At 46.2% G+C, this 15,172-nt stretch overlaps 2 protein-coding genes across 4 annotated transcripts in view; both read left to right on the forward strand.

The window, feature by feature from the left end:
• Nucleotides 1–13,211, forward strand: part of LOC107097915 (glutamate receptor ionotropic, NMDA 1-like) — a 58,604-nt gene extending 45,393 nt beyond the window's left edge. The window contains exons 20-22 of one of the 3 annotated variants that reach the window (XM_015395262.1): nucleotides 4,240–4,341; nucleotides 8,643–8,766; nucleotides 8,797–13,211. In XM_015395262.1, the coding sequence (XP_015250748.1) occupies nucleotides 4,240–4,341; nucleotides 8,643–8,708 (168 nt within the window). In that variant the 3' untranslated portion in view covers nucleotides 8,709–8,766; nucleotides 8,797–13,211. The remainder of the gene's footprint in view (nucleotides 1–4,239; nucleotides 4,342–8,642; nucleotides 8,767–8,796) is intronic. The other 2 variants (XM_015395263.1, XM_015395264.1) reach the window with 2 other exon arrangements.
• The window catches only part of LOC107097908 (kazal-type serine protease inhibitor domain-containing protein 1-like), an 8,677-nt gene continuing 5,691 nt past the window's right edge, over nucleotides 12,187–15,172 (forward strand). The window contains exon 1 of the mRNA XM_015395255.1: nucleotides 12,187–12,231. Within this exon, the coding sequence (XP_015250741.1) occupies nucleotides 12,187–12,231 (45 nt within the window). The remainder of the gene's footprint in view (nucleotides 12,232–15,172) is intronic.

Consider the following 15,172-nt stretch of genomic DNA (forward strand, 5'->3'; position numbering starts at 1 on the left):
GGTGGAGCTTGGAGGTGGGGCATGAGTGAAGCAGAGAGGGTCAGTGTGGTGGGATGAACTGGGTCAGCTGGATGGAGAAAACATAAAAGGCGTCTAAGGCAGGAACCTCTGGTTTTATAGTTCAGTCCGAATCCAGAAGTGGAGGATAGTTCCAGCCTCGGCTGCCAATGCGGCGTAGCAGTCGCCACTAAGAGGGTCCCAGACGCTGAGGTGTTGGAGGTCTGAGGACAGGCAGGAGATCAGAACCAAGCAGACGAATGTAGACAGGATACGGGCCAAGCCGATGTTTGTTGTCAGAGCCAGGAGGTCAGAGATCCAGTGAGGCGTAGGAGGACAATCCAGGACAGAATCTGGTCGCAGTTCCAGGTTCCGTAAACAACAGGGCTGACAGGCTGGGCGAGGAAACGCAGGCTCAGTTTTTGGGAAATCCTCCGTCGGTGCACAAGCAGGCAGAGATCGAAATAAAATGAAATCTCTGCATTTAACCCATCCCCCTGGGGAGCAGTGGGCTGCTATTGCACAGCGTCCAGGGAGCAGTGTGGGGTAAGGGTAGTGTTGCACCCATACCGATACCAGTATCGGGCGGGGCCCTGATCCAGCACTAAAATGGTGATACCGGTTTCAGCGAGTACCAACCAATAGGGCACTGATACCATTTTGAGAGCCAAAAGTTTCTTCAACTATTGTCACCCATTCCAGGTAGGCAATAAAAAGTTCTACTGGATTCACTTAGTTTTAGTCTTTTTCCTGCTTCACAAAGGAAGGCAGCAGCTTGACATGAAGCCATGATGGGGATTATTTTACATCCAAGTAGTCTGCAGTTCTTCATATATACACACACACATCAAACAGATAGTATCGTATCGGCCGATACTGCACAGCCAGGTATCGGGGCCAAAAATGGCATCCGTGCAACACTAGTTAAGGGTCTTGCTCAGATACCCAGAGCTGCAGTCTGTGGGAGTGGGGCTTGAACTAAGAACCTCCGGATTCCAAGCGCTATGCCCTAACCACTAGGCCACCACCCCCTTTTTAACAGTTTTTATACTAAAAAAGTCAAAAACTTTATATTTTTCTGTATAAACTGTCATTTTTTGGGGGGGTTCATCCCGGAAAGGCCCCCAATTAAAAAACAGGCAGGAGTCAGAAGACAGATCAGACAAACAGATCAGACAGGACCAGGCAGGCTCAGAGGTCGAGTAGCAGAATGGATCAGGATCAGGTAATCAGAACACAAACACCTGGCACTGATGACTGGTTTGAAGGCTGGTTAAACAGAGAATACGTCTGGTGGACCAGATAAGCAGGTAATGAGAACTGGGCGTAGCTAAGCGGGAGTGTGAAATGAGTCATCAGAGCAGACATCAGCGCCTAGGTCATCACAGCAGAAGGTTCTCTGAAGAGAAGCAGGTGGTTGTCTTCAGAACGACGGAGTGGATTCAGGAATGAACAGTTTAATCTAGCAGAACACGAGTTATTGATGTTCCAAGGGTTGGAGACGCTTGTCCAGGTTCTGGTGAAAGTCTCGGCCTGGAGGCCTTTCTGTGTTTAGATTAGCAGCAAAACCAACGAAGAAGAGACTCCATCCTCAGTGGAGGATGGTTCTGTGGTCTGCAGGTCCATCCTGCACCATTCTGTCTGGTGCTCTGGTCCAAGTCTTCCAGTGATCCCTCCATGATGGTGGGGTGTACTCTGCTACACCCACTCCCTCATTGTTTCTGTGCTTTTAAACATTGGAATTCATCGTTTTGTTCTGAATGTGTTTACAGTTGATGGATCAGAACCAGAACCAGGTCCGGCTGGAAGTCATGTCTGATCATGTTCCTGTAATCTGAGGCGACGGAACCAAATCCGAATCTAGTGTCCTGTCCTGAAGAACAGGCGTGTAGAGACGACCAGAGCCTTCCTGGTTGTCCGGGCGGTTTGGGGTCATTCATCAACAAGCTCTGCGTGAACATTCAGGCCCCTGGGGACGCGGAGGTATTCTCTAGTTCGCTGATTTCTGCGCTGGCCTGAAACGGTTGCCTTTGGTCCTTGGAGGGATTCCTGACCGTGTCTGAATTGGTCTCTCCTGAGCGGCTGGTGACACGGAGAAGTCCAACAGTCCGTCATGGTCGGTAGGCAGAGGCCCTGAGGAACTCATCTGGTCTCTGTTAGCTCGGGTTCAAAGTTCTCCGTAGAATGGTTCCTTCTGCAGATGTACGGCAGCCCTGAGTCGTTTCTGCAGAACTGGTCCCGTCTTGTTGCTCATGGCGTTCGCTGACCATCAGGAACAGACAGCTGAGCAAAGGGTTAAAGTTCAAAGACATGATGATGAGGTCAGACACCATGTGACCATCAGCTGACCCCCCCAGACGTTAGTATAATGATCCGATGTGACATCATCACATGCTCCATCTTTACTGGCCCTCCTCCCCCACAGGAACCGCTCCTTCTGTTTCCTGTTGTCTTCCTGTGTCTGACCTTCAGGTTGTTGTTGTTTACCTGCTGCACTGTGTTTCTGTCTGTCTAACATTCACACACTGAAACATTCAAAGATTGATTTCCTGTTTCTCCTCCTGAAGTTTTATGTGATGAATTAAAGAATTTCCACAGGAAGTGATGTTCTTCTGTAGCTTCGCTCCTCACAGTTCTACCGCAGCTTTTTGGTTCTGCTCTCTAAACCCTGCAGGTGTTTCTAATCAGATTAAACTAGATCTGGATTGATGAATGATTTAGTTTGCTTTAGGCCAGGCATCCCCAAACTCGGTCCTCAAGGCCCCCTGTCCTGCAGGTTTTAGAGGTTTCCCTGCTTCAGCACAGCTGGTTATAATGATTGCAGTAGACCAAAAGCCTGTTAATCAGCTTTCAATTAAAATCAGCTGCTGGAGCAAGGAAACCTCTAAAACCTGCAGTACAGGGGGCCTCGAGGACCGAGTTTGGGGATGCCTGCTTTAGGCGATTTAGGATTTTGTTGAGTCAGGTGGGTTCGGGCCAGATCGGGTCTGGTCCGGTTGTTTCAGGTTGGACTGAATTGCATCAGGGAGGATTTTGTTGGGTCATGTGGGTTCGGGCCAGATCAGGTTGGTTCGGACCAGATTGGGTTGGGTCAGGTCAGTTTGGCCCAGATCAGGTCAGTTTCGGCCAGATTGGTTCGGGTCCGGTAGGTTAGNGTTGGACTGGATTGCATCAGGGAGGATCAGGTTTGGTCAGGTCGGTTCGGGCCAGATCGGGTCAGGTCAGGTCAGTTCGGGCCAGATCGGGTCAGGTCAGGTCAGTTCGGGCCAGATCGGGTCGGGTCATGTTGGTTCGGGCCAGATCGGGTCAGGTCAGGTCAGTTCGGGCCAGATCGGGTCGGGTCATCCTAATTCCAGAACCCAGAAGGAGAAGAATTTGTTTGGGCTGCAGAAGCGGTTCTGTTGCAATAAAAGGGTCAGGATTCTGAGCTGAACACATGGAGACCCCCCCCCCCCATGGACCCCCCCAGCTTAACCTGACAGGAGAACAGAATCAGTCAGACAGCATCTAGGGGGGTTAGATCAGAAAGAGCCACAGGAGAACCATGGTCCACACATGGAGAACACATGGAACAGCAGAGAACCTTCCCAGCAGAACCAGGATATCCTCTGAGGTCAGAGGTCAGCCGTCCAGTCGGCTACTGAATGGACCTGATGGACCTGATGGAAGGGGTTAGTCCAGTTCCATCTGGAGCAGAACCTGCAGCCGCATGGTGGTGAGAGAGTGAGGCTGTGGGCTGTTTCAGGACCCAAACCACTGAGTCTGATGGAACCAAAGGTTAGTGACCCCAAGCTGAGGAGCATTTTCATCCAGGCTGTTCCAAGTCTTCTTTGTCTGATATTTGTCTGATGATCTGGGAGATTTCCCCGAACAGTAACAGAGGGTTACCTGGGATTCCAGTCACAGGGCACCGGCAGGTAGAACCATCTGCTGGATCAGGTCAGGACATTCTCAAAGCGAATCGGTTTCTAGGTTCCAGGTTTAACTGCTGAGATCTTTCCTCGTTCTGCAAGAGGAGGAAGTTCAGGCCTCTACCTCCAAAAACTCCGCCTCCTTTTATGTCCACCCTCGGCTTGAGTCCCTGGTCTGTTAGCGCTGTTAGCGCCCTCCTGCAGCCAGCCGCTCCGCTACTTTCCGTCACACACATTCAGAGTCAGTGTCGCCCCCTGCAGGCGTGAGTGTGTGCTTCAGTGTCTGCTGCCTGTTAATGTGTGTGTGCACCTATCGTATGATCTATTGTAGGATAGGAAAAGTGGTAGAGCAGAGCCCGAGCCCCAAACCTCTTTTAGGTCCATCACTTCGACCTCCGACCTCAAACGCCGTTTGGCCCCCGGGGACCCCACGGTAAGGACATGAAGACCATCTGTCCTTCTCCCAACTGTCCTCTTATGCTTTTTTTTTATTTTTATGGTTTGCTGCCTGCTTCTTCTCTCTCTGACATTCCTGATCCGTCTCATCAGTCACATCACCTCAGCTCTGTCCTCCCATCAGCTGCTCCTTCAGCTTCCTGCTGCACGCCTGTCCTTCATCCATCCATCCATCCATCCTCCATCCATCCTCTCATCCATCCTCCATCCATCCTCTCATCCATCCTCCATCCATCATCCATCCATCCTCCATCCATCCCCCAGTCAGACAGACGCCTGCAGGAAGTTCAGGTTCCAGTCTTAGTCCCACACTGATCACATCGTCCTCTTGCAAAGGAGAAGGGAAGAGGGTCAGCCTGTGTGGTCGTCAGTGTTTGTCCGTCTCGTCTGTCCTGTCCTGTCCTGTCCTCAGCCTGTCTTCTCCACTAACGGCCAACATCTTGTCCTCTCAGGTCGGCCAGTGGACACTTGTTTGCGTCCTCTAATGCTCCTCTGTTGCAGCGTCTCTGGCTGTCTCCAGGACAGACCAGGAGTTCCTGATCTCTCCTGCTCTCTGACTTCTTCCCAGATTCAGATCTCAGAGATAATCTGAACTCTGTTCTCTGCTCCTGTTTTCTCTCTGATCTCCCCGTGTTTCTGTCTTCATGGGGGGGTCTTTGGCCGCGGGTTGGCCGGTGAGTTGTGGGACTCGGACTCGTTTCTCACTGTGATCGTCTCTCTTTACTTCCTATATTAGTGTTTTTCTCTCTCTGGGTGGATTTAAATGGTGTCCAGACTCTATGCTGTGCTACACACACACTGCCTCTGTCCTCCTCTGCAAGCACGGCTGACACACACACACACAGGGACTCCAGGTTAGAGCGAACAGCTTCATCAGCAGTGGTAGAGAAGCAGAAACAGGCTTCCTGAGTCCCTGATGTTCAGGATCCTCCTCTGATGTCCTTCAGAGGTGGAACCAGGAAGGAGAACCGGGGTAGATTCCAGGTCCCCCTAAACATCTCCAACATGAATCCTGCACCTGGTTGAACCTGTAGAGCAGCCGCTGCATCACAGGGTCTCCGCTCCTGCTGTTCTCATGCTTTAGATTTTTCTCTGCTCCAGTCCGATGTCTGCATGCTTCCCTCAGCAGCTGTGAGGTCTGTGGAGGAAGGGAAACTCCTGAAACATTCAGGGTTGTGAGGAAGAGGATGTCAGGGCGGCAGACGGAGCAGGAGGTGTGCAGGGACGGTGGAGAGGTGGGGCTACGTCAGGAATCAGCTCTAAGCTGCTTCTGATGGAGCGGTTGGTAGAGGAGGTCAGAATGGAGACCCTGCAGTTTCTAAGGGATGGAATCCAGACGGTAAAAAGACCTTAGAAAGTATAAACCAGAAGCTAACGCTGATGCATTGCTGCCAGCTATGAAGTTAAAATCATTCCACTGGACTTGGTTTCCAAGTTTGAAGACATTTCGCTTCTCATCCAGGAAGATTTTTCAATAAAAAATTTGCATGAAAACATGCAAATAAAAACGGATGAACGGGTCCCCCCCTTTGGAATGGGGGTCGATTGGCTTCTTTGTTAGCCTGCAATGCCCCATACCTGTCTATGTCTCTGAAAGGGGGGTCATTAGAGGGAATGGTTGGCCTGGCTGAATAGGTGAGGACTTCGGTTCTCCTGTAAAGGGGTTGAAATGAGAGTGGGAAGGAATCAACTTTTTTTGTGTCGATTTCTTCCTGCTATAGTCGTTACCCCATTACAGAGGAAAAGAGGACATCGCCTGTTCATCCAGGCCAACTATTCCCTCTAACGACCCCCCTTTCAGAGACATAGACAGGTATGGGGCATTGCAGGCTAACAAAGAAGCCAAACGACCCCCATTCCAAAGGGGGGGACCCGTTCATCCGTTTCTATTTGCATGTTTTCTAAACTAAAACCAGGCTTTGTTGGGCTGCTGGATAAAACCTGGAACTAAACGCTATTTCTGACATTTTGAATTGAAAAATCTTCCTGGATGGAAGAGAAACGTCTTCAAACTTGGAAACAAAGTCCACAGGATTGATTTTAAACCTTTATTAGAACGACTGACCTGGATGACTGAGGATCTTCACCAGCAGATGATAGGGAATATTTATGCTGCAGAAAGTCATGGCTGTTAGTGAGTCACCATGACGCTTCAGAAGATGTGAGTCAGCAGCATGCTCTGAGAGGCTAATGTTAGCATGCTAGCACTTTAGACCTGCAAGATCTCGATTCCAAAACGTATCAAGAGGAGCCTGGTGAATATGAGCAGATAGCAGGGAGACGAAGGGTCCAGTCCAAGGTCAAAGGGCGTCTCATCTAGGCTGTCCAGGATCAGCTGACCTTAGTCTGTGGAACATTCCCACAGCCGTGATGGGAGCTTCTGGGCCGGATGGGGCGTGGAGCAAGTCGAGAGCTCAGAGGGAGCGACCGATGATACCTCTGGTTAGGAGTCTGAGACAGACATGTTGGACAGGAGTATGTATGCGGAGCTGCCAGGATGGAGCAAAGGCTTCAAGGAGGAGATGCTGATGGCTGGAGCACCAGAGGAGATAAAGATGTTTAAAACCCTAACATCTGCTGCAGCGCCCCCCAGAGGGCGGGTCTGAAGGAACCAGCAGAACATCCAAAAGTTCCCAATCTGAGATTTCCCCAAACATGTTGAAACCTTTTCAGCAAGTTGAACTAAAATGAAGGAAAACTGAAGTTCCAAGAAGGAAGGAACATCAGAGATCCTGGTTCAGCTGCGTGTGCTCAGAGCCTCGTTACCTCTGAGCAAAAACACGCAAAGTGGGAGTTGAACCAGCAGCTGAGAGGCTGAGGGCTGCTGCCTTGCTCTGCTCTGCAGATGAAAGTTTAATGTTCCCTGTGGTGGAGCAGAACCTCAGACCAGATGAGATGATTGAAGATTGTGTTTAATTCATGAGCTGGAACAGCTGAGCTGTGGAGCTAAACCACAGCAGCAGACCGCCTCATTATATCTTTATCAGGTGGACACAGCGCCCCCTACTGCTACTGTAAGGTCAGGCTGCTCTTTCAGAACTCAGAGGATCTATAAAATCTGAGGATTTCAGAAGCTACAGATCTAAACCAGAGTATCTTCTCTGCTGCATAGCTTCACTCTGATTTCCTCAGAGGAGCAGAGAGATCTGGACTCTGTTCAAACTATGAAATGAGTGGATGAACCATCGGCGGCCGGTGAGGCTATACGGTCAACACGTACACCAAAAACCAATCAACTAAGTTATGAACAGTTTAGTTTCTGCCTTCAAGTCGTTGCCCATAGGAAGACGTTACTGGATATAACCTAACGGAATATCTTCAGAACGGCTCCAAATGACACTAAACTCATATGGGTGAGTAGAACATGATGGAATAACGGAAAATTAAGGAGCCAATGAAAAAAAAACAATAAAATTCCCCTTTAAGAGCAACTATGCAAATAAACAAACATGTAGAAAAAGTAGAATATATTCTATTATTTTCCATGTAAATCCCAGATTGTTCGTTCTTCTTTGCCTTTTCTAAACCAGTGAAATGATGCTTTACTCGTCATTAAAGATTAAATATTTATCTTCCACATCTAAAAAATATGTATCAATACATTTCGAAAATATTTTAAATTTTAATCTGGAATAAAATTATATTTAAAATAAAATTTTTTATGTCATAATCAGAGTCATGGGGTGGGTGGGGCGGCGTCCTAGCGCCCTCTATTGGCCAGCCGCCAATGGGATGAACTCGTTTCATAGTCTGGATTAAAGATTTCCGCCTGCATTCTGATGCTTTAGCAGCAGAGGGCGACAGAAACGAGCTGTAAGAACCCAGATGAAGAACTTTCGGATGCCTGGTTCCTTCCAGAGGAGACAGCGAGACAGAGTCCCGGTCCATCAGGAAATGTATTCTGACTTCCTGCAGTGATTTACAGATGGAAATAGAAAAATGTTAGAAAGTGATGAATTTATTAAATTAGTGTTTTAGTTTTTTAATCAAACCTCATAGATCAGAATAGATTAGAATCTACCTTTGCTGGAAAGAAGGAACTGTGACTGCTCAGTACACCTAGACCTATTGGGGCCTGGTTCTGTCCACAGTCCCGACCCAAAAGGACGGTTTGAGCTCTGTAGAACCAGGAGATGTCTGGCTGCCCCCCACTGCTGATAGCTGTTCTGGATCAGAACCAAGCCAGTGTGAGCGAGCTCAGGCAGAACCTCAGGCCGGCTCAGAGTTTAGTTAACTTCTTTTCTTCTCTCTCTCCTTGTTTTTGTCCCTCGCCTGTAGCCGTACCCGACGGACATCACCGGCCAGCTCAACCTATCGGATCCATCCGTCAGCACCGTGGTCTGAGAGGCGCCGGGTCCAAACGGGCCTCATTGCTGTTGCTGAGCCACACACACACACACACATACACACACACACACACACACACACACACACACACACACACAGCTGTGTTTCCATGACTTATGGGGACCTGTCATTGACTTACATTCACTTTAAACGGCCTAACCCACCTAATAAGGACATAGGTCCCCATGATGTGACTGTAAACAGTCCCCACATCGCCGTTAAAACAAGCGCCCCCTCCCACACACACACACACACACCACCCACCCGCCTTGCTCCGCCCACAGCTTCCTGGAACCAGATGGTCTTTTATTTTGAAAGAACTCTTTCTGACCTCTCCGGCGTTGGTCAGCGAAGTTGTCCAGTTGGTTCTGGTTCTGTTGGACCTCATGCTGACCGAGCCGCACATCAAACCGGATTCACAGCCAGTTTAAACTGGTTTCAAGTCTGTTTCTGCTTAGAAAACGGTGAAATGAGCTCATACATTTCTTTTAATGTGAACAAACACAACCCTGTAGTCATCAGGAAATAACCAATCAGAAGCCCATCTGCTGGCTTTGGTTTAGTGGGCGGAGCCTCTGGAAAAGGAAGCGGTTCTTTAACTGGGAGTACTGGTTTCTTATCTGCTGGACAAGCTGCAGCTCAGCCTTCTGCTTCAGGAAAATAGTGACGCTTTCTAAAACTTTTTGCCTCGTTTTGCATCAATCAATGTCACATAAAACGTTTTGGATCATCGGATGGGATAATCAGATCCAGAGGATGTTACCCTGGCTTCAGTTTGGGGTTTAGACAGTTTAATGTTAAGGGTTGCAGATCTTTCCCTCTCCCAGATGATCACATCCATCTGGCAGCTGAATCACCTGCAGCTGAAACGGGCCCGGTCCCGACGTCCATCCAGAACTCTGATCAGATGAAACAAAGTTCATCAGATAAAAACCTAAATGTGGAGAAATCATTTCCAGGATTTATCAGATCCGGTTTCGTCTGGTCTGACCTCTTAAATAATTCCTCAGCTTCTGACTCTTTTTATCCTCAGTTTGAAGATGTTTTTCCATGATGGATCTAAACTCCTCATTAGAGACCAGAGCTGAAGCTGTGCAGCAGCGCCCCCTGCTGGCTGACATCTGTAGCAGAGGAACAACAGAAAATAGAGGAAGATGATGAACATCAGCTGTTTGGCTCAGGTTCTGTTCATGAAAGGTTCAGCTTAGATTATAGATTATTGATTTTTATTTTTATTTTTTTTGCTACAATTGATCTTTTCAAGTTTGGAAAAATGACCCGGACAAAAAGTTCTGATCTGCATCTGATTGGAACCGTTTGTTCTGAGATGCTGAGGAAAAACTCTGACATCATAATCCAACATGGTCGCCTGGTTTATTTGCTCTTCTGAAGAACCAAACCCGACCAGAACCAAACCCAACCAGAACCAAACCCGGTTCAGGTCCAGAATCCTGAAGCTGAAACCATTCCCTGAACCAAAGTCCAGCTTCTTAGGAAAACACGGAGCATCGCCTCCACAGAGCTCCCTGTGAAGCCCTTCTGACCCCAGAGGCTCCGCCCCCCTCCCATTACTGATGTTCTCTGGAGACCTGGGAGCTCCTGCTGCTGGACGACCTCCTTCCTGGGAGTCCGATGGTGTCATGTTTCTGCCGCTGTCCTGAGCGCGCGGTCGGACCCATGACCTCCTCCTCAGTCCGTCTCTGCTCCACCGTCTCCTGCGTCTCTCCTTTCCTCCTCGCTCCGCTCCGTCTCTGCGCTCAATGAACCAACTGACCAATCAAAAACAGGCAGGCCGTTTTAATTCTTTCATCCAATCAGAAGAGTCCTTAGATATTCTGCATTGAGATGCATCCAAACAATGTTTTTATCTCATTTGGAGGATTTAATTATTTCCTTCGCATCGAGAGATATAGACTTTAGCTGAAGAAGGTCAAAGGTCAAAACACCAGCAGTAAAATAATAAACAATAGGATCAGTTTTACCTCACAGGAGGAAAAAATCCTGGTTCACATGGATTCAGTTGCTCAGGAAAATAAAAAGAATATTTCAGATTTAAACATTATTATGTTATATTAATATAAAACATTTATTCCAGCCTGATGTCTTCTAAATTCCTACCTTTGGCTTCAGGTATCGCTGCCCCTGAAGGTGCAGCGGTTGGTATTAGTAAGGATTCCTTTGATTGGATGAAAAAGGAATGCCTGTCTGTGATTGGTCGGTTGGCTTTGGTTCATTTAGATCCAGTTTAACAACGTGAGCGCAGAGACCATCAGAGGAGAGAGTTTAAAAACAGATCATCAGCCTCACCGCGCTCCCAGTATGGCGAGCCAAGAACGCCACTATTAGCATCAAATTATCACGCTAAGATTGAAATTCACACGCTAAAAGAGCCAATTTTTCTGAAATTTCTCCGCTTTTTTCGCCGTCTTTTACCAACAAGCGAAGCTTTTTATGTCCGTCATGATGCTACCGCAAGACGCTTGTTCTTAACGCACATATTGACCGCTCAAAACGCGCGTTCTTCACACGCGTTCTTACCCAGACAACGCGTGTCAAAGAAAACAAGTCAGACAACAAGTCAGACAACAAGTCAGACAACAAGTCAGACATACATTTTCTGGAACACAAGTGGCGCCTTTATTGTCATTCTATTAGCACAATGTAATAAGTTTTTACATGAAAGAAAGAATGGGTCAAAAACAACAGTTAAGTAGCTACATTTATGGATTATGTTTAAAACTAAAAAACTACGAAACGGGCTTGGTTAGAGACAGGAGAGAATATAAAGGAAAGAGTCGAACTGCATCAGCCGGATTCGAACCTGTATTGAAGATAAAAAAGTTTGCATGACATGCGGTCACTCTGTCCACTGTTCTTAGTCGCAAAAACTGGTGAACTGCTCCAATAAATAACTTTAAGGCACAAAACATTAGTCAGCGATGCCTGTTGGTGAAAAACGTTTTTTACATGAAAATAATGGAAATGGATTCAAACTAACAGCAGAGAGCGTGTAGTGGATATATTCCTAAAATGAAGGCTTTGTGAAACAACGATGCAGTGAACTTTGGCAGCGCTGCCACACTGACCTCTGCAGAGTTTTCCACCAAGCTGATCTGTGCTGAACTTTCTTATTCTGGCTGCCTTGATCAGCGATTGGATGCAACCAGTTCAAATGCATGAGCTGTCAGAAAAGAAGGAAGGACATGTTGCGCGTCTTGCGGTAGCATCATGACGGACGCAAAAAGCGGCGCTTGTTGGTAAAAGACGGCGAAAAAAGTGGCGAAATTTTGGAAAACGGGCTTTTAGCGGGTGAATTTCAGTCTTAACGTGATAATTAGATGCGAATAGTGGCGTTCTTGGCTTGCCATACAGACCCTGCACCAGCGGCGCCGTAGGTCCCAGGTCTCCACTCTGCAGAAGCTGTAGCTGCCATGATAGTGAAGGAGATCTAAGTTTAGTGACAATCAGCCTGCAGATGGCGCTGCAGGGCCCAACTGGAGGCCCTGACCCGGTGGAACAGGTATGAAACATCAGAATATTAAAAAGCTGCTGGGCTGGAAGACAGAAACAGATTTTATCATTAGACGTTACTGTGAAATATCTTCTGAAATGAAGTAAAACTATAAATGAAATGAAAGGTTTAATTTAATTGTTGCACTTTTGAAATTTCTCAGATGAAAGATTCACTTTGAAATATTTCTGATCAAATCAAATTTCTTTTTGAAGAGTTGTTGATGTCTTATAAAGAGCACTATATTATAATGTTGATCTGTCTGCTGTTTGTTTGTAAAATGTTTATTTATTCATTTTATTAAGGTGGTTTAATCAGAGCAGGATTATAAAATCCAAGGAAATAGTTTGTGATTTAAAAGTCTATTCAGAATAAATGTTGCTACTTTAAAGAGATGATATAATTTCCTATGTATTCATATTTATATACTGATTGTATCTGTATTTATTTATTTATAGAAAATGTTACATTTGATTTTACTGACAATAGTTTTAATTGAAAGTCAAACTGAACGTTGAATTAAAAATTCAACATAAAACAAAGTTTTACACTAAAAATATCAAAAATCTTAGATATTTTAAACATTTCTAATTAAGTTAATTTGCCTTTAATGAATGAAATGTTTCCTCCTGATCCAGATGATAATCTTTAATATTTCGGTGGTAATGAAGGATTTATTCTGATGTCATAATGTGATGTCACTCTGCGATGTCATGTGTTCTTGTTGCTGTACAGACGACGAAGCAGCGGTGAGCTGATCTGAGGTCAGTTTGCCCTGACGGTAAAACATGATGTCTGCTGCAGATAAGAAGGTTTCATTTCCTGTGAAGACAGAAACTGTAGCAGAAGTTGTTGTTTCACTCTGAGCTGATTTCCACATGTTGCTGTGAAGTTAGGAGGAAACCTCATTTAAAGCACTTCAATGTTTAGTGAAGCTGAGCTTAATGTGAGCAAATGTAACCTGTGACACATAGAAGAGGTGATGAATAAAAATCTCTACAGAAAAAATGGATCTGAGATTAAATGGATGGATGGATGATATCTATACATATATCTATATAGATATATGTATATGTATATAAGTGGAATGGATTTGAGTTTTAATGTCCGTCATTTTTTTGCGTGAAAAATTGCGGATATGGAGTGAGAGCGTGAGAAGACAGAGAGAGACGCAGTGGGTGAGAGATGACAGCCCTGGTTTCACTAAATAAAACAATCAAACCTCCATCAGAGCCAGCGATCCGTCACACACAGCTATGCAGAGAGAGGGATGCTGCAGACGGGCTAACGTTAGCCCGACTGGGGTTCAAGGAGACAGAAGCAGACATAGAATAAGAAGCATAGATACAAAAGGCAACCAGCTCCACAGGCGGCCCCGTCCAGGAAACACACAGCCAGGCAGACGAGCTCCGAGCCAGCTCCCATGTCAGAGGATGAAGAGAGCACATCCAGTTAGTCACAGTCAGAGAAACAGGACTACACTGGAAAACAGGCCAAGCTCCAACATCTAGAAACAAAGGTGTTGATGGCAGCAGCACAGCTGATATTTCTCTCCAGGATGGAGTCACAGCCAAACAGGAACAGACCAGATGAAGCTACTATGAGAAAAAGCAGAGAGAGCAGAACGTTAGAGATTGAACTAACAGATTCTGCAGAGTGGGAGAATAGAGATAGAATGAAGCAGAATGATGAAAAAGGGGTCCCTATGTCCTCCAGCAGTCTAAGCCTATAGCAGCAGAACTATAGAGATAGATCAGGATAACCTGAGCCACTCTAACTAGAAGCTTTATCAAAAAGGAAAGTTTTAAGCCTAGCCTTAAAAGTAGACAGGGTGTCTGCCTCACGGACTAAAACTGGTAGTTGGTTCCACAGGAGAGGAGCCTGAGAACTAAAAGATCTGCCTCCCATTCTACTTTTAGAAATTCTAGGAACCACTAGTAAACCTGCAGATTGAGAGCGAAGTGCTCTGTTAGGAACATAAGGAACAATCAGATCTCTGATATCAGATGGAGCTTGGCCATTTAAGGCTTTATATGTGAGAAGGAGGATTTTAAATTCTATTCTGGATTTAACAGGAAGCCAATGAAGAGAAGCCAGGATAGGAGAGATATGATCTCTCTTTTTCATTTTCATCAGAACTCTGGCTGCAGCATTTTGGATCAGCTGAAGGCTTTTAACTACAGTTTGTGGACTTCCTGATAGTAAAGAATTACAATAGTCCAGCCTTGAAGTAACAAATGCATGGACTAGTTTCTCAGCATCACCCCTGGACAGGAGATTGCTCATTTTTGCAATATTCCTCAGATGAAAGAAGGAAATTCTAGAAACCTCTTTGATCTGGGATTTAAATGACAGGTCCTGATCAAAAATAACACCAAGATTTTTTACTTTATTATCTGAAATCAGTTTAATCCCATCCAAATGAAGGGTGATGTCAAGGCCTCCCTTTCTGTTGGTGGACTAAGCGCTTCTCCATGCTGCCCTCTTCAGGATGGTTTCCTGTTCTCCTCTGGTTCCTTCATTAATCACATCCAGGTTTCAGACTTTTCCTTCTGTTCTGTAAGTTTCCTTTTTAAAAGTCCTCATTAAGCTCTATGTTCTGAACGTTGGTCACTCTTCAGCTCCATGACACCTCCTGGATCCAAGCTGGTTCCTCTAGGAGATCATCTCATCATCGTTGAACATCAGGAGAGATTAAATGAACAGTCCTGTTTACCAGAAAAACAACTGAACATCATCAACATAATCTCTGTTCCTTTTAGAACTCAGAAAGAACGTCAGAGTGATGGACAGAGATCAGCTTCTGGGTTTGAACGGGTCTTCTGGGTTTGAACGGGTCTCTTGGGTTTGAACGGGTCTTCTGGGTTTGAACGGGTCTTCTGGGTTTGAACGGGTCTTCTGGGTTTGAACGGGTCTTCTGGGTTTGAACGGGTCTCCTTGGTTCTGATCC

The sequence above is a fragment of the Cyprinodon variegatus genome, unplaced genomic scaffold (genome assembly GCF_000732505.1).
Source record: "Cyprinodon variegatus isolate N-32 unplaced genomic scaffold, C_variegatus-1.0 Scaffold732, whole genome shotgun sequence".
In the NCBI taxonomy this organism is placed as follows: domain Eukaryota; kingdom Metazoa; phylum Chordata; class Actinopteri; order Cyprinodontiformes; family Cyprinodontidae; genus Cyprinodon; species Cyprinodon variegatus.